The sequence below is a fragment of the Setaria italica genome, chromosome IX (genome assembly GCF_000263155.2).
Source record: "Setaria italica strain Yugu1 chromosome IX, Setaria_italica_v2.0, whole genome shotgun sequence".
In the NCBI taxonomy this organism is placed as follows: Eukaryota; Viridiplantae; Streptophyta; class Magnoliopsida; order Poales; family Poaceae; genus Setaria; species Setaria italica.
The window spans coordinates 42,807,734-42,825,926 of NC_028458.1; the positions used below are offsets into that span (position 1 = coordinate 42,807,734).

The 18,193-nt window shown below is 44.3% G+C and overlaps 3 protein-coding genes, 1 non-coding gene and 1 pseudogene across 5 annotated transcripts; 4 read left to right on the forward strand and 1 right to left on the reverse strand.

Moving 5' to 3' along the window:
- The first annotated feature begins 1,256 nt into the window (after positions 1 to 1,256).
- On the forward strand, positions 1,257 to 4,898 carry LOC101771866 (exocyst complex component SEC15A). Of its 2 annotated transcripts, XM_022822987.1 has the most exons (3): positions 1,257 to 1,394; positions 1,486 to 1,586; positions 2,294 to 4,898. In XM_022822987.1, exon 3 carries the CDS (start codon positions 2,301 to 2,303, stop codon positions 4,668 to 4,670), a length of 2,370 nt encoding a protein of 789 aa, XP_022678722.1. In that variant the 5' UTR covers positions 1,257 to 1,394; positions 1,486 to 1,586; positions 2,294 to 2,300; the 3' UTR covers positions 4,671 to 4,898. The 2 variants fall into 2 exon arrangements, with proteins under 2 accessions (XP_022678722.1, XP_004984056.1); XM_004983999.2 differs by lacking the exon at positions 1,257 to 1,394 and having other exon boundaries at positions 1,468 to 1,586.
- A 269-nt stretch (positions 4,899 to 5,167) lies between these two features.
- Positions 5,168 to 7,146, forward strand: LOC101770173 (myb-related protein 308). Its single transcript, XM_004986852.2, has 3 exons — positions 5,168 to 5,375; positions 5,699 to 5,828; positions 6,612 to 7,146. The coding sequence occupies exons 1-3, from the start codon at positions 5,243 to 5,245 to the stop codon at positions 7,144 to 7,146; spliced, it is 798 nt and encodes a 265-aa protein (XP_004986909.1). The 5' UTR covers positions 5,168 to 5,242.
- A 1,215-nt stretch (positions 7,147 to 8,361) lies between these two features.
- On the reverse strand, positions 8,362 to 8,434 carry TRNAK-CUU. Its single transcript has one exon. It is a non-coding gene; the product is annotated as a tRNA-Lys (tRNA).
- Positions 8,435 to 10,302: 1,868 nt separating this feature from the next.
- Positions 10,303 to 13,607, forward strand: LOC101772278 (MOB kinase activator-like 1A). Its single transcript, XM_004984000.2, has 7 exons — positions 10,303 to 10,453; positions 10,555 to 10,603; positions 11,213 to 11,321; positions 11,526 to 11,619; positions 11,738 to 11,871; positions 11,975 to 12,138; positions 13,072 to 13,607. Exons 1-7 carry the CDS (start codon positions 10,428 to 10,430, stop codon positions 13,144 to 13,146), a joined length of 651 nt encoding a protein of 216 aa, XP_004984057.1. The 5' UTR covers positions 10,303 to 10,427; the 3' UTR covers positions 13,147 to 13,607.
- A 2,058-nt stretch (positions 13,608 to 15,665) lies between these two features.
- LOC101770562 lies at positions 15,666 to 18,158 on the forward strand (annotated as a pseudogene).
- Positions 18,159 to 18,193: the final 35 nt, after the last annotated feature.

Genomic DNA, 18,193 nt, shown 5'->3' on the forward strand with positions numbered 1-18,193 from the left:
ATCTTTTTCTTTCATCTTGAAAAAAAAAATCAACTGTTGGATGTAGCTTATCAGCCCCCAAGGTTTGGAATGATTAAATAATCAATCCGAGAGTCTTTAGTCTTCACACAAGTCATCATCCGAGTTGTATTGCGGCATCCAGCCCCCGAGCTTATGCGCCAGGTGAGCCGTAGAAGCCACGTTGAGTAGTTATGTGACGCTTAGCCCCCAAGCTTGGAATCTAGCTGAGCCATTGGAGATATTCCGAGTAGCGCTTAGCCCCCGAGCCTGAGAACTATCAGAGCTATTGGAGGTACACCGAGCATCTTGGAGAGTCGTTGCTGAAGCTTGACCGAAAGAAAGATGCATACTACATTATGTAGCATATTGTGGAATATTGAAACTACCGAAATTTATTCAGTGATGAATGTAAATATTGTGTGTCATGCTCTTGTTTCGGTCATATTTCTCCTGAGCAGTTAGCTTACATTTAGGCTCTTAGTCACTATTTAGCCATTGTCACTGCGTGTGAGATCTGTCCCCAACATATAGTTTTTGCTATGCACCTAGATATACAGTATGTACAGGTGTATAGCAAAATTTTTGAATCTTAACATGTCAAAACGACTTATAAAATTGGAATTAGGGAGATTTTAAGGGAGTAACTGCTTATGAACTTTATTTTTTTAAAAAAAGATCACCTAGGACTGCTGCATGCATGTGAGTATGAGTTGCTTCAATAGCGGTGAAATGCGTTTAAAGGGGGCAGGACAATTAAGTTGAATAGTAGATGTTTTATATTTTTAGTTGTCGGTAACTTTGACAAACCACTTGAGTATTTTAATTGGCTTGGTCTAGGATTTTTTTAATTCGAACGTAGGTAATTTTTATCTCTTCCAAAAATTTATGGCAAAAATATACCATATATGAATCTTATGTTGTTGTTACAAATATAAGGATCAGAATGGTACAAACTACAAACAGATCATAAAATAAAATGGATATACGATTTACAAATCTGAGATTATTAAATCCTAACACTTTTTCACGTAGGGACGTGCTAAAAATGGAGATCATGTGGTACTGTAGTAGGGACATCCTACTTCATGCTCCGTCGATCTCTGTCTGGCATTGTGGAAGGAAAAAGGAGAGCGGGGAATTGGTAAGCGGGGCGCGCGCGCGTCTCGTGGATCCATCCACGCCTTCTTCGGCCTCACAAATGGAAAACCGCCCATCCCTCCCTCCCTCCCTCCCTCTCTCTCTCTCTCTCTCTCTCTCTCTCTCTCTCTCTCTCTCTCTCCGTTCCTTTCATCCCCAAGGATTCGTTCCACTTCGATTCCTTCCGGCATCGCCTCCTCCTCGGCGGACCCTGGCGCCGGCGCGGCCGATCGAGTCCGGCGGTAGCCTCGATTCCGGTAATCAGGCCGGTTCTTGGAGCCAATCCGATTTCCCGCGGCCGTCGGCTCACCCGCTGTTCTGATGGTGCTGCTGTTTTTAACATCGCAGCGTGGTGGTGGTGGCAATGCGTGGTTCGTTGCAGCGCTGCTCTATGCTCTGAACAGAGAAGACTCCGGGATCCTGCGGCGAAGGCCGGGCGTTATCGCACCGTAAGATTTTCGTTCTCTACCCCCATCGTGATGCTGAGTTTCTGACGCTAATAATTTTTGGGCGTCTCTTCTAGTTGTGGTTCGTACGATTATTCCTTCCTTCTTCAGTCTGTCAGAGTTGATAATTGCCTTTCATGTTAGAGGTAGTTACTCCGTGGTACATCTAAGCAGACGGCTAGCAAATTGATATCGCCCTGCTTCTTTCTCTGGAAGAAGTTTTTTTTTTTAGCTTGACACACTCTGTTGCTTTAGTGATTCCCTTTCCAGCACCGTCTATCATAAATGTCTTTCTATGAACAATTGCTTAATTCATTATCTTTTAATATCAGGATACAGAGTAAGTTGGTTAATAATATAACTGCTATAATATATTTAAATGATTACAAAAGGGAATGTATGGAAAGTTCAGTTTATTTTTGTTTGTGTTACAAAAGGGCTATTTTAACTAAGTCAATACCCAATATACCCTTAATTGTTCACAAGCCAACCCGATCTGCCGTTGCCACTGGTTGTGTCCACCGAGAGAACTGGAACAAAGTAAGCTCTTGTGTAGTTGTCGGGTGTCCCAAGCATTCTTTATTTGACGGAAGTGTGAACTGTCTTATGAATTATTTTTTTAGCAAATCGTTTTATAAACTGTGACGCTACCTATTCTGAGTTGTTACATCTGCACTGAAATTATATACCTGTTTGCTCTTTTTTTACAGTTGAACAATGTCTGCTCCACCAAAGAAGAGGACTGTAGTGGAAAGTGGAGATGGAGGTCTTGGTTTGGGCATTGCTGCATTTATTGCAAATGGTGAGGATTTGGGTCCCATCATTCGTCATTCATTCGAATCTGGGAAACCTGAAGCTCTCATGAATAACCTTAGAAGCATTGTGAAGAAGAAGGAAGTTGAAATCGAAGAGCTATGTAGACTTCACTATGAGGATTTCATCGTTGCTGTCGATGAACTACGAGGTGTGTTGGTCGACGCTGAGGAGCTAAAGGGCATGCTCTCTGGTGAGAATTCTCACCTGCAAGAGGCTTCTACTTCCCTACTGCTTAAGCTTGATGAACTTCTCGAGTTATATTCTGTTAAGAAAAACGTAGGGGAGGCCATAACAACACTAAAGATATGTGTCGAGGTCTTCAGCTTGTGCATGACATGCAACAATTATATTGCGGAAGCTAAGTTTCATCCTGCACTGAAGACGTTAGACCTGATCCAGAAGGGCTACTTGCAAAGTATTCCTTTGAAGCTTCTTAAAAAGGTGGTGGCGAGACAGATACCGTTGATAAAGCTGCACATTGAGAAGAAAGTTTGTGGCGAGTTCAATGATTGGCTTGTTCATATCAGAAGAATGGCCAAGCAGATTGGCCAGGTCTCAATAAGCCAGGCTTCCTTAGCGCGCCAGAAAGATGAGGAAATGCGAGCCCGACAGAGAGAAGCTGAAGGGCACAGCCATGCTGGACCAGATGAGCATCTGTATTCCTTAAATCTGGAGAATACAGAAGAAGAATCAGCATTAGATTTTGATCTCACACCAGTGTACCGGGCGCATCACATGCACATATGTCTTGGTATAGGGGAGAAGTTCAGAGACTATTACTACAAGAACAGGCTTATGCAACTCAACTTGGACATGCAGATTTCCACTTCGCAGCCCTTCCTGGAGTCCCATCAACCCTTTCTTGCTCAGGTAGCTGGATTTTTTATCGTTGAAGAACGTGTTCTTCGAACTGCCGATGGATTGTTGTCTGAGAGCCAAGTGGAAACAACATGGGAGACAGCTATTGCCAAGATAACATCTATATTGGAGGAGCAGTTCTCACGTATGCGTACAGCCAGCCACTTCCTCCTTATTAAAGACTATGTCACTCTTCTAGGTGCAGCTGTGAACAAGTACGGTTATCAAGTCACACAGTTGATTGAGGTTCTTGAGAAAAGCAGGGACAGATACCACCAATTGCTTCTTCTTGAGTGTCGAAAGCAGATGGATGACATCCTCACTAATGACTCGTATGAGCAGATGGTTATAAAGAAGGAATATGAATATAACATGAATGTGACAGCATTTCATCTGGAACACGACGATGCAATCCCTGATTTTCCATATGTGGCACCATTCTCCTCTTCTGTTCCAGAGGTCTGTCGTATCGTCCGGTCCTTCATCGAGGATTCTGTCAGTTACTTGTCATATGGTGGTCTCATGAACATCTTTGATGTGGTGAAAGTATTCCTAGACAGGCTGTTGATTGAGGTATTGAACGACAGTCTTCTGAACATGATATATGCTCGCTCGCTCGCCATGTCACAGATGATGCAACTTGCTGGAAATATATCTGTTCTTGAGCAAGCGTGTGATATGTACCTCTTGCACTCTGCCCATTTGTGCGGCATTCCCAAGCGCGTTGCTGAGAGGTCTCATTCTGGTTTGACTGCTCGAGCCGTGCTAAAAGCCTCACAGAATGCAGTGTATAATTCTCTAATAAACCTGGCCAATTTCAAGGTTGACGAGTTCATGGTGCTTTTGGAAAATGTTAACTGGATCACGGAGGAAGCCCCAGATGATGCGAATGACTACATGAATGAGGTCCTGATCTATCTCGAAACGCTAGTATCAACAGCCCAGGAGATTCTACCATTGGAAGCTCTATACAAGGTGGTTTCTGGTGCAATGAGCCACATCTCGGACTCTATCATGACAACACTTCTAAACGATGGTGTGAAAAGGTTCACTGTCAATGCAGTTTTAGGACTTGATATTGACTTGAAGCTATTGGAGGCATTTGCAGATGAGAAATTTGACAGCACAGGGCTGTCAGATTTGGGCAAAGAAACAACTTTCAGAGATTGTTTGGTTGAAATTAGGCAGCTTGTCAATCTCCTGCTCAGTAGCCAACCTGAGAATTTCATGAATCCAGTTATAAGGCAGAGGAACTACGGATCACTGGACTACAAGAAGGTGGCAATAGTTTGTGACAAGTACAAGGATTCTGCAGATAGTCTGTTTGGGAGCCTTTCAAACCGCAACGTGAAGCAGAATGCTCGTAAGAAATCCATGGACGTTTTGAAGAGAAGGCTTAAGGATTTTAGCTAAGATTAGGGGTGTTGCATTCGCAAATAAGTTGCTGGTGCTAGTGTCCACTTTTTAGGTGTTGTTAAAGCTCTTGTGCGACTTCCTTCTTACTTTCCAATGGATACAATACAAGGTAGGTCAGTTATATAGTTCAAACGTTGACAATTTGTAAATTATGTCTAGTACTCCCAAATAAGGGGTCAAATTCCTATAGTGCAAGTGTTGAATGTTGATAAGATCTTTTGTTGATGTTGCCATTGATCTCTCAAAAACCTGCAAAGGGAAGCTTTGTGCCGTCCGATCAGAATATGCATGCTGCTATAACAAGCATCCGATCAGCTGTGCCTACATAAGCAAAAGCACAAGTGACCCGTTTTGAGGGGTAGTTCCATAAAACAATGTGGCCAGGAAAAATAATGTGCATGGAATATGGACAGTTGTACACTTGGCTTAATTCAGATCTTAGTGGCAATTACAGAGCATAATCCCCATATAACCTTCAAGTGCCTTGTGTCCTTTGGAGTCTTATATATTCTACCTACTGTTACTACGGAGGCCACAGAAGTTGTTCTCAGAGAGAGAGAGAGAGAGAGATGGGGAGGAAGCCGTCCTGCTCCAAGGAGGGGATGAACAGAGGAGCTTGGACAGCAATGGAGGATGGCATCCTCGTCTCCTACATCCAGAAGCATGGAGAGGGCAAATGGGGAAGCCTCCCCAGAAGAGCTGGTTAGTGTCACTCCTCTCTCTTGCTTTCTCTTCACTCTGGAAACAAACGATTAGAGCTATTATGGATCACTCTAGTACAGAAAATTGGTTTACCAAACTGCTGCGATTTGGTCCAGTCCTTGAACTCGTTCTCCTCATCCTTTTGCCTGTTGAAATTCTCATTAAGTTGTTTCAGTTTCAGTTCAGTTTTTTCATGTCGTCTCCGTGTGGATTGATCACTTCTTAGGATCACACTTAACCATTCACTAAAATGATAAAAAAACAGAAAATTGCAGTGCAAATGCATGCTATGCCAATTAACACGAGTTCACTGGCTGTTTCAGGGCTGAAGCGGTGTGGGAAGAGCTGCCGGCTGCGGTGGCTCAACTACCTGCGCCCGGGCATCAAGCGAGGCAACATCTCCGAGGATGAGGAGGAGCTCATCATCAGGCTCCACAGGCTCCTCGGCAACAGGTAGGCGCCCATGCAATTTTTTTTCTTTAAAAGAAAATCCCTTACATCCACCAGTTTATCTGTGATTCTGTTCCAATTGATGTCACTCATCCAGATTTTGCACATTTCCCCATTTGCATTTCGATAACTTGACAATTAAATTTTTGGTTTAGAGCATAGCGGCCACACACAGAAGGGTAACTATGATCGATATTCCTGAACACAAACACACTGTAGTAGCATGCTAAAACTTTTTGTTGGAATTCTTTTCCTTGTCGTACTGATCTGATCGAACAAAGTTGGTGAGCACAAAAGTGTAGCGGCTAATCGTCTCCGGTTATCATAACCACTACGTCCACCTTTTTGCGAACCTGTCAACACCCCCTTGCCAATTCGGCTCTCCCTAGAATAACAAGTACACATTCTGTTGTCAGTGTGGTGCCTCTCTATCCTCTGGGGGGCTGAAAGAGTTTGTTACTTGCATTGGTCAGCAAAGTTGATGACGACAGATAGAAAAGCTCCCTAAATAAAGCATGCGAAAAATGACACACTCCCTCACCACCCTTGAAAGAGCACACACGCACGCAACCACTTCCCAACTGATGTATCCCTGAAACTGAAAAAATCCAAAGGCTTTCACTGGATTCGCAAATGGAAACGCACAGCGCAACTTGTTCGGTGCTGTCAGTGCATCCGATTATGACAGGATGAACGTGCTTGATCTGATTGATATGTGCATATAATTCAGTGACCAAAAAATGTTCCTGTTTCTAATCCGTTCATTCATGGTCGCCGGAGGTGCAGGTGGTCGCTGATCGCCGGGCGGCTACCGGGGCGAACAGACAATGAAATCAAGAACTACTGGAACACGACGCTAGGCAAGAAGGTGCTCAGGAACAGCGGCCGCTCCAAAGAAGATAACCAAGCCGCGCCGGAGCAGGAGGCAAGCCCGGTGGCGGTCCGGAGCAAGGCGCTGCGGTGCACCGCCAGGCTGCCGGTGGTGCAGGTGCAGCCCGCCGCGCCCGCGAGCCACGGCTGTCCGTCGGAGACCGCGGTCGGCGACGACGGCGTTCGTGAGGAGCAAGCAGCCGACGAGGCGGCGCCGGCGCCGGCCGTGGAGGTGCAGCAGAAGCAGCTGGATTTTCTCCCGGAGGATGAGCTGTCGATCGACCTCGACTTCGACATGGGTGAGCTGGGTTTCCTGAGCCCGTGGCGCGGCGAGGTCGGTGGCGGCGTGGGGCCGGGCGACCGGTTCGACGGCGACGAGGTTGACGATCTGGAGGCGCTGCTGCTGGGGCCCGGAGGTGACGGCAACCTTCACGAGTTTGCATGGTTTTGATGGATCATTCCAAGGTTGCATGAACGTTGGTTATCACTCATCAGTGGAAGACCGGTTATGGTGGCTCGATTAGTTCACGTCATCGATCGCCTGTACAAATTAAGGGCGATGGACTAAAACTAAACTTGAGTCATGACTAAAGTTAGCTCTGTCTTGGAGCCGGAGCTAATTTTTAGCCCATTTGTTGCTAAGAGTCCATTCTATCCTTAAGGGATTCATGAGAGAAAATGGTAACGCTTCAGTGGAGGGTATTTTTGTCTTTTGCCATCCGTGTCTAAAATTGACCCTCATTAACTGGGTTTGAATGAACTAAAGTTTAGTTGGTGGGTTGGCTAATTTTTAACCCACATTTAGTCCCGCTATTTGGATCATCATGGACTAATTTTTAGACGAGTAAAGTTTAATCCTGGATCCAAACAGCAGCCAGCTCAGTGGCAGTAACATCTAATCTAACATTTCTAGGACGGGACAGATCTTTAGCCCCATACATCTCTACAGTGATACTCAGTACAACTGAAACTGTTTTTCCAAAAAAAAAAGTACAACTGAAACTTCGATAGCATATATGACAAATGGTTTGTCTGCAAGGCCCTTGTAGGCTCGTACTGTTTGACTTTCACATGGCCTTTGTTATTGTGTGGGGTTTGTCCGTGTCTTCTATCAAATATAAATTGATCTATAAATCTTATAGAAACACAATTTGCCCTGCTATGACAAAAGGCCCATGCCTGAAACAGTACGTCAGATTACTTGTTAACAGTGTGGGAGGATTTGGTCAAAAAATGTGGCGTTGTTTGGTATAGCTCTGGATACATTCAGCCAGGGTATTAGGTTGAGCAATTGTGTCATTACGTTGGATTAAACATACATGTTTAGACCACTTTGCTTATCACAAAAAATGAAGAGGATATTAGAAGATTTATAGCTGAAAATAGGCCTTCTATCTTGCAATGTTGGGATATACTCTTCACAGTATATAAGAAATAGATTATTAGATGGTTTGGATGTATCTTCCTTTTTCACATATGTTAGAAGGAATGATCAATTTGGTTCTTCAAACTTCCGCCGGAGGCATAATTTCAATATAAACCTTTTAAACAAAGCAAAAGGTGTTTTCCCATTTGGCTCATTTAAAATGAGACTAAAAAAACTCTGAATGCTTGCTGGGGTCTCCGCAGAAGAATCTCTCAGATGGGGAAAAAAGATAACACAAACCGCCCACCGTGGGGCTCGAACCCACGACCACAAGGTTAAGAGCCTTGCGCTCTACCAACTGAGCTAGACGGGCCTGTTGTGTGAAATTGGTAAATAATTATATTTACTAAAATATGTTCTTCAGCACGTGCGAATAACCTCACACTCCCAGGTTGCACCATGAAGGTGTGCTCTATTGGGCCTAACGAGAAGAATAGCAGCCCAGGAAAAGTATGGGGGTCAACCACACTGCTGAACCACCCGGCCGAGAAAAGCGAAACGGAATCGCCGCCGGACAGGAGGAACTTCCAAGAAGAGAGCGCAAAGGGCAGCTAGCAGGTCAATGTTGCCATCCAGCTCGGCTGATTGGCACTGCTGCCTCTGTTCTACGTATCAGGCAACATCATCATCTATCATTCCCAAAAATCCCATTCCTTTCAACATGGGATCATACTAGCTAATTAGTAGTGCTGATTGTCCCTTTCCGGCCGGTTTATCATCATGCACGTACGTCGCCATACTAATACTGGTACACTGCACTGTAAGATGTCTTCTGAAATGGACCTCAACATAGGAGCTGAACCCATGCATGTAGCTTCCAGTTTCTTTCACAGCCCAATGATCTTGATTATTAGATCCTTGTTAATGGACAAACAGGAATGAAATCCCAGTCACTGACTACTCAGTACGCTTCCAAATCATTGGGCAGCTGCAGAGAAGCTAAAGATGCATGGATGGGCGATCATCATTGTGGTGACAGCCTGGTGAACCCGGTTCCAATCATCAGAAAAGCGCAAATGTATCTGTAAACTAAAGATTAAGCACCCTGGCTGCTGCAAAAAGCATAGTTGGTCGATTGGTTGTGAGCTTTGGATTTCTTTGTATATGACCGATCAACCAAGAAAAGCAATGGCCGTAGTGCATGCCCTGGGCCGACATCGCCATCTACTCCGTTTTCTGAATATAAATTGATTGATTGAGTTCTGACGGAAAAAGTGGTGGTTAGTGTAATGATGATATAGATCATAATTTGACAAGATTTGCCTTGTTTTCCTATACCGTTTCTTCTTCGGAAGTATCCTAATGTCGGATTGCGAGATATTATCCGTGATTTGCCACGCCATACTATTTTCTGGCAAAAATTAATTAGTCAGAGGCACGGTAATCACGCAGTTTTTTTTTAACCCAACTATCACAACATCGGAGCCATAATGCTTGGCTCTCACAGGTACGTTCAATTTTCTTGAGTAAGAAAAGATTTGGCTGCTAGATAGCTGGATCAAGTGCGAATCCAGCAACAGGTGATTAAATAACTTTTACAGTCAACTTTAAGCCGTAGAACGATTTTGAAACATCAGGAGGAAATCTAGGAAACTTTCAAATATCTGTTTCATATAATCGCCCGCCGTCATTAGTGGGCTAAACGATTTCTTCTGCAGGCAGACCAAAAGGGTCTTGGGAGACGGAAAGGAAACATGCGTATACGCCACCCAGCCTCCAGCTCAGAGAGATAATCGCCGTCATGACTCATGACCCTTGATGCGCGGTCTCCGCCAGCGATTAGTCTATCGGAGTGTATACCACTTGTAGAGCATCATGCATGGTGTATACCATAGCTGTACATCGCCATCAAGGTGCAACAGAACAGCGGGCGGCGGCTTGGTGAGCGGCCCACAGCCCAGCCCACGCATGATCACGCCCAGCGCACACGGCGCGGGTGGCGGAGTGGTCTGGAAACGGAAGCGGCTTGCCAGGCAAGGCAGAGCCAGCAGGCGAGGGGTTGGCGCCCGCACCGGTCGCTCTCCGTCACCGCCAGCCTGGCCATCTCCCTCTCTTTCTCCCCGTTTCTCTCTCTGCTTCTCTCCCTCGCTGTCGACGGCGACCATATCCGTGTACGTAACCCTCCGGATCCAACAGGAGGATTCAGGATTCTATATGTTTATCGCCCGCCCGCCCACCCACACCGCTAAACCCTGCAACTCCTTTCTTCTTTTCTTCGCCTTCGCCGGCTCATCTTCTGCTCAGCGGCAGCCGCTGTCGCTGCTTCTCCGGCGGTGGCTCCTGACCCCGGAGGATCCGAGGACAAGATGAGCTTCTTCGCCCGCGGCAGCAGGTTAGAAGATAACAACTCTCTCTCTCTCTCTCTCCCTCTCTCTCTCTCTCTCTGGTTGCTGAATGCTGATTGCGCCTGACGAGGGATGACTGTGCATGCAGGAACCAGAGGACCTTCAGGCCCAAGAAGAGCGCGCCGTCAGGGAACAAGGTACGAACTCCGCGCCACAGTTTTCTTATCATGAGCCTTTTGTTCCTCCCACCCCGAATTCGTACGCAACTACGAAGCTGTGATCGATCTGCAAAGACAGAGTTGAGAGAAGCTTTGAGCACATCATCATCGTTGCATCAAACAGAGAGTGTTCTTGCCTATTCTATTCGTACAGCTACCTACTGAACTCGATCCAAACATTCCTGCTCTTCTGACAAATCAGCTTGTTGGAGATTCGTCCACTGCAGTTTTATCTCGATTCTTGTTCTTCTGTTATACCTCTGTAAATGGCCTTTTACCGGGAACTGAAATCGTCCACCCTATTGTTTCGTCAGTCGGCGTTGATTCCTTGTCGGCATTTAGCTCGCTTTCTCCAAACGCCAAACCTCTCTCTAAACTGGCTGTTACAGGGGCTAAATTGGAGCCAGCTACCAAAAAGTAGGATCACTTGTGGGACAAAATTCAGGGTCCCAGTTATGAAAAAAAAACCCCCAAGAAACCTCTCTGGAACTTAGCTGCATCAAGCTGTTATCCTGATATTAGTATAAGCTCTGCATCTATCTGCATGGTGAATTAACTCTGAATCTGAAAGTTTCTGACTGTTTGCAGGGCATGCAGCTGAAAAGGCACATCGACGCCACTCTCGGCAGCGGCAACCTCCGCGAGGCGGTCCGTCTGCCCATCGGGGAGGACCTCAACGAGTGGCTGGCCGTCAACAGTAAATCCTTCATCCTTACTTTTTAATCCACCTTGGCTTTTTTACAACTTCAGGTCCCCTGTTTTTACAGCAAGACCGATATAATAGCCATTGATGGTCATGTTCTGTGGCAGAACCATACTGAACCTGAACTGTTCTTCTTTGTGATATAATATAGTTTGTAGAGTATTAACTAACTTCCTCGTGCTTCTTTTGTGATGGCAGCTGTTGACTTCTTCAACCAAGTAAACATTCTGTACGGCACCCTGATGGAGTTTTGCACGCCAGCTACCTGCCCGACTATGTCAGCCGGACCAAAGTACAGTATCTTTCTTCTTCGTAGCTACAAATACAGCCAAACTGCTAATTTAAGAATGGACCTACCATTTATGAAGTATCGCATTGCAAACTCTCTGATGAAAATGAAATCTTTGCAGGTATGAGTATAGGTGGGCTGATGGAGTCAAGATCAAGAGGCCTATCGAGGTGTCTGCGCCAAAATACGTGGAGTACCTGATGGATTGGATAGAAGCCCAACTCGACGATGAAAATATATTTCCTCAGAAGCTTGGTAACTTTTTTGTTCGTTGCAAAGTAGAACACTTGAAACTGCACTTTGATTTGGGGCGTTCTAGCCTGATCTTGTGTTTTGGTTCCAATTTCTGACACCATAGGGACTCCTTTTCCTCCTAACTTCCGTGACGTCGTCAAGACGATCTTCAAGCGCCTCTTCAGGGTGTATGCGCACATATACCTTTCGCACTTTCAGATTATTATGAAGCTCCAGGAAGAGGCGCATCTCAATACTTGCTTCAAGCACTTCACGCTCTTCACATTGGTAATTCTTGATCCAAATTTTTGTCACATTTCCAGGGTAACTGATAAAATAAAGTAGTAAAGTTCATTTTCTCTAGGCAAAACCAAAAATAAACATAGCAAATCGCTTTTACCCCTCAACTCAAGCAAAATAGCCATCTTTCTTATTTATTTGTTCTTAATTACTTTCACCCTAGTAGGCTCTTATAATAATTATTACAGAATTTACATCCCAAGAAGAGATTTGTGGGTTGTACTTTCCATACAATGTGCTAGACTTGTTACGTTGTCCAGCTTATGGTAACCTGGCTCTTTTCAACATTCTTGCTTTGTTGATTGTATCATTACCAATGCTTATATATCATGCATCCAGCTCAGGTTTTCATAGACTGCTTTGGCATATATTCCAAATAGATAGCTTTCACCTGTTGACTTTGTCTCTCATCAAAGCTAAAAAAATTTAGCTTGGCAGCAAACCAAATCTGTTCTAGTTTGCGGCTAGCACTGAACAGCACGTTGCAAACCATCTTTCCATGAGTTACGAGAGAAGGGAGAGTTGCCTTGTGGTGCAGCGATTCTATCGTGTTCAAATACCTTTGCCCTCTTGTTTTAGCTTGTTGCTTTAGCAGTTGTGGTGCATCATTCAGCACGCAAAGACTTGTTCCTGGGACACACTAACATTCGATTAATTTGCAAAAAAGAACATTGGATTTGTTGCATGCCTTCCTTATTATAATGATGATCTGCTGTCCACCACTAAACTGAACTGAGTGCCTGACAGCTCATATTAAACATTAGTTAGTTCGTCTGAGATTAGTGGATTGTTTAATAGGGGTTGAGTATATATTGCTGTAATGCAGTTATGCAATACTGAAAATCTTCATCTGACAAAAAAATGCAATCTTGCTAATAATGTTGTTATGGCAAATTAATGTAACTCCTTTTCGTCCCGCAGGAATTCCGGCTGATCGACAGAGTAGAGCTGGCTCCTCTCAGCGAGTTGATTGACCCCATAATACTTGGGTGCTAAACCAGAGAGAAGTTTGATGAGGCCAAGTGTGGATAGATTTTTTTTTCCTTTTTCTTTTCTGTCTCTCCTGTTTATTTTGATCATTCCGGATGGAACAACTCCATTTACATTTTGGAAGCATAGGCTAGCAGTTTGCAAGTCAGATGTGTTTCGTAGTTGCTGCTGCTAACTGCAGTGGGTCTTGGTGGATCGTGTATATAGTTTCAGACGACCTGCCTGATTCTGACCGTTGTTGGGCTAACGGTTTGGGCCTGAATTTAGCCCAATTTTGGATGAGCGAAGCTGCCTGGCGCTAGTGGCAACACCCTGCGAGCGTCAAAGAACTAGCAGTCGGTTTTAGCTGATAAAAACTTGAGTGTTGTTGCTAAGAACTATGATGATTTGATCAAGGACCTACTACGGCCTGCTACACCCACCGGTCATGAAAAATGTGATGATTTTGGACGATGATATAAGCACCATTGCAAATGTCTTATTTATATGGATGCCCTATCTGTTTTCTGCCCTAGCTCTCGGTTCAAGGGTTTGATCAGATGCCTGTAACACATCGTATGTCTCCCGTAAACATGTCGTATTCTTCTACCCTTTCTGGTAGCCGGTGTTGCACTGCCATCAAAACGAGACACTTACCATCACGTTTCATCGGCTACCATGCCTCTAGTTTTTGTCGACGCGGAGAACATGATGCCGTCATTTTCACCTACCTCTCACAAATGGCACCATGGCACACCATCTCTTGTAAACTAACAGTCGCTTTTAGCTGATGAAAACTTGGGTGTTGTTACTGAGAACAAGGGTTTGTGTATTTTGTTACACCCACTAGTCATGAAAAATAGGATGATTTTGGACATGCGCACGGCCCCTCGTTCTCTCTGTAGGTTATAAGCGCAATCGTGATAATCCTATTGACTATCTTCACCTTAATTTACTACTTACCTTGATATTATTGGTCTAGTTTGGCAGAGCTCCAGCTTTAAAAAGAAAAAACATAGATTCGGAGCTGGAGGTATGTCGAGAGCATTTAGATGAATCTTTTTTATAATTTATTAGAACAAAATATAACTATTTAAACCACTATAATTTAGTCGACAAGATACAGATCCAACCTAAATCTTGGAGCTGCAACTGTACCGACCTAAATCTTGGAGATGCAATTGTGCCAAACAGACCCATTGTCCCAATTGTAGAATTCATATTGGCGGTTACCATCGATAGACTCATAGACAAAAATTTCAGTTCTACTCATCTTGTTTCCTTTATACTAGTAGATTTTGAATTGCCCCTTGTATTTCCAGGGAAATAGTTATCATTGCTTGCTGGGCCATTTGGTATCTTAGAAACATCATCATTTATATTGGCGTCTGCCTGATGGACTAGAATTTCGGTTTTCTACTCCTCTTATCACCTTCTCTTTTATTCCATGCCAATAAATTGAATTTTTTTTTCACTTGTGTCCTCCTTTCTGAAATAAAGAAATGTGCCATTTGCCTTCTAAATGCATTTTTATCAATATTTGGTCATAAACACCATTTGTAACCATCTTATCAACTACCATCATCGTTACTTTTTATCTCACTGTTAGTGGCCCGTTCGCAGAATTCATGTTGACGGTTCGCAAAATTAATCTCACTGTTATTGTACTTATCTAATCTCTTAATCCTCTACCAGTAAATAGAATCGTTTCCTTACGTGTGCGAAAGAAACAAAATTAGATGATGTTTTACCTCTTAAATGTATATGCGCCCTTCGACCGGTCATCTCCAAAACTACTCTCAAAACTAAGCTACTCTCAATAGAGCCAAATTCCTTCTTTCGATGTGCCTATTTTAGGAAATACGTACGTGCATGAAAAGTACTCCAGTGTCGTATTGTACGAATGTCCTATCTATTTTCTACCGTTTCAATACCGTATGTTCGGAACATAACGTATATAAAATGTCATGTCCATGTACCCTTTTCGGGTAGCCGGTGTTGATACTAGAGACCCTGACCGCCAAGTTTAATTTATCGGCTACAGTACCTAGGGTTCGTGTGTCATAACTGATAAGAACCTGACAGACAGTGTGCTGTGTGGTTGAAAGCCAGCAATGGGTGGCCGAGGTCCGCATGCCCCGACGCAAACGCAGCGCGGGGCGCGGTCGGTGCGGGTGAAACTGAAAAACGCCCCGTACATGCAGCTTACGAGGCAAGGCGCCTGCGTCACCGCCTGCACGGCTCGCTCTCACTCTTGTTTTCTCTCTTTCTCGAGAGATATCGATGATGGTGACCGTATCCGTGTATGTCACCCCCCTGTGTGCACGGGTGTACAAATAGGCAGGGGGCTCAGAGCTTGGGCTCATCAGGCACTGTCACTAACTCACTACTGCCTGGGCGAGTGTTGAATCGGAGCAGAAGATGAGTTTCGTCCTTGCCCCTGGCAGCCGCAGGTCTCTCTCTCTCTCTCTCTCTCTCTCTCTCTCTCTCTCTCTCTCTCTCCTGATGTCCAGTGTTCTGTCTCTCTTGGGTAACGGTCTCTGACGATGGATCGCACTTGCAGGACGATCCAGAGGACCTTCAAGCCAAAGCAGAGCGCACCGTCCGGGAGCAAGGTACTTCTGAATTCTCTTATCATATGTCTCTAGTATGAGCTTTATCATATGTCGCACGAGAATTACTTGGAACGCACACTTGTCTATGTTTTCCTAAGAATTATTTGATCTTTCCAAAGGAAGAACTGCATGCACTGAAATACAGATAAAAGCATGCGTGCTGGAGACAATTCTGGTTATAGAAATACAAGTACGCGAGCAGTTTGTGAATGTTGAGCTAGGCTCAAATGATGATATCTTGCCTGATGTTAATTGTTACCAGTATATATTTGCTTTATTAATTTATTAGCTACGCTATCTCGAGTAGTAGGAGAAGGAGCACAACCATTTAGAGATTAGCTCTAGACACTGAACTTGATCTATCCTGGTAAATTAGTTGGAGATGGAATCCACTGATCCAAATGGCCTTTTCACTAGCAACTGAAACCGTGCAGCTTTTCTTTTAGCCTTTTTATCTTGTCAGGCAAGGGCTGTATCCTTGAAACGCATTAGCTAGCTTTCTTGGAACGCAAAAACTCTCTCAGCAACGCTGTTTTACAGGGTCAAGTGATGATATTTTTGCCTGCTGTTAATTAATTGTTATTCGTATACATTTGCTTTATTAATTCGTCAGCTCTGCTAGCTATTCCCCAGCAAACCTCTACGAGAGCATGAGAGAGGGAGCCACACAAGCATTGAGAAATTAGCTAGCTAGCGACTGAACTCGATCTAAACACTGGTGCTATATATGCTGTGAAATCAGTTGGAGTATGGAATCCGCTGTTCCAAATGGCCTTTTCACTAGCAACTGAAATGCTGCAGCTTTTTTTTTTAGCGTTTTGTCTTGTCTAGCTTTTCTTGCAACGCAAAAACTCTTACTGCAAAGCTAACAAAAAAGAGTAATGAGAAACAACGATGCTCTGGATCTTGGCCTGCATCACGTTGTTTTCTATCTTTGTTCTCCATTCTTATCAGCTGAAAGTCCGTGACTGTTTCCAGGGTCTGCAGTTGAAGAGGTACATTGACACCACTCTCGGCCAGGGTGACCTGGGAGAGGCCGTCCGTCTGCCTATTGGGGAGAACCTGAACGAATGGCTGGCTGTCCACAGTAAATCCTAGATCTCCATGTTCAGAAATTCAGAACCCTGTTTGTCTTTTCACGGTAATATTAGGAACAAGACGTTGACGGCAATCTTCTGTCTATGGCTGTGCTTTTTTTTTTTAACGAACACGAGACTGTGCCTTTGCTATGATGGATTGCTCTTGTTGGCAGCGCTTTATTAGTGATGTGTGTTATTGATGGGCACTCCAGTTTGTAGTGTACGTATTATTACTAACTTGCAGTGCTTGTGTTGTGATGGATGGCAGCTGTCGACTTCTTCAATAGCGTGATCGAACATTCTGTACAGCACCCTGATGGAGGTCTGCACTCCAGCTACATGCCCGACCATGTCTACCGGACCAAAGTACACTATCTTTCCTCTAGTTCTTCGTTCCTACAAATACCATCAGACAGATAATCCTATCTGTCAGACTGTCATACAAAAAGTGTCACACTGCAAACTGTCTGATCGTGAAAATGAAATCTCCATAGGTATGAGTACAGGTGGGCTGATGGAGTCAAGATCAAGATGCCCATTGCGGTGTCTGCACCAAAGTACGTAGTACCTGATGGACTGGATAGAAGCCCAGCTCGACGATGGGGCCATATTCCCTCAACATTTTGGTAACTTGCTCTTGTTCGTCGTAAAGCACACAACACCGAAAACTGCACATTGAGTTGGGTCTTTATAGTCTGATACATCATATGTTTTTGGTTGAAAATTGTGATGCCAACATACAGGGGCTCCTTTCCCTCCCAACTTCCGTGATATCGTCAAGACAATCTTGAAGCGCCTCTTCAGGGTGTATGCGCACATCTACCACTCGCATTTTCAGATGATTATGAACCTCGAAGAAGTGAAGCATCTCAATACTTACTTCAAGCACTTCACGTTCTTCACACAGGTAATTCTTGATCTACCTGAAATTGCACCTTCCAGTACTACTTTTGTCACATTTTTATCTGTGATGGACCATTTAGCACGCAAAGACTTGTTCAGGGTGATACTAGTAGCATTCGACTAATTACCTATAAAAAGGAAAGATCATTCGATTTGTCGAATGCCTTCCTTATAATGATGACATTTTGTACAACACTAGATGGAATGAACTAAGTGCCTGACATTCGTTATTCGTCCTGATTAGTGGATTTTTTAGTAGGGAAATGAATGAACATTGCTGTAATGCAGCTATGCAGTACTGAAAATCTTCATGTGAAGAAAATGCAATCCTGCAAATGTTGTTAATGTAACTTCTATTGTCGTGCAGGAATTCCAGCTGATCGACAGGGCAGAGCTGGCTCCCCTCAACGAGCTGATCGAGACCATAATGCATGGGCGCTAAATCAGAGAGAGACGACTTTGATGAGGACAAGTGCT

Coding starts and splice junctions, on each gene's coding strand:
- LOC101771866 (XM_022822987.1), top strand. CDS start 2,301: ATGTCTGCTCCACCAAAGAAGAGGACTGTAGTGGAAAGTGGAGATGGA.
- LOC101770173 (XM_004986852.2), top strand. CDS start 5,243: ATGGGGAGGAAGCCGTCCTGCTCCAAGGAGGGGATGAACAGAGGAGCT. Junction 5,376..5,698: donor AAGCCTCCCCAGAAGAGCTG/GTTAGTGTCACT, acceptor TGGCTGTTTCAG/GGCTGAAGCGGTGTGGGAAG. Junction 5,829..6,611: donor CACAGGCTCCTCGGCAACAG/GTAGGCGCCCAT, acceptor CCGGAGGTGCAG/GTGGTCGCTGATCGCCGGGC.
- LOC101772278 (XM_004984000.2), top strand. CDS start 10,428: ATGAGCTTCTTCGCCCGCGGCAGCAG. Junction 10,604..11,212: donor GCGCGCCGTCAGGGAACAAG/GTACGAACTCCG, acceptor GACTGTTTGCAG/GGCATGCAGCTGAAAAGGCA. Junction 11,872..11,974: donor TATATTTCCTCAGAAGCTTG/GTAACTTTTTTG, acceptor CTGACACCATAG/GGACTCCTTTTCCTCCTAAC.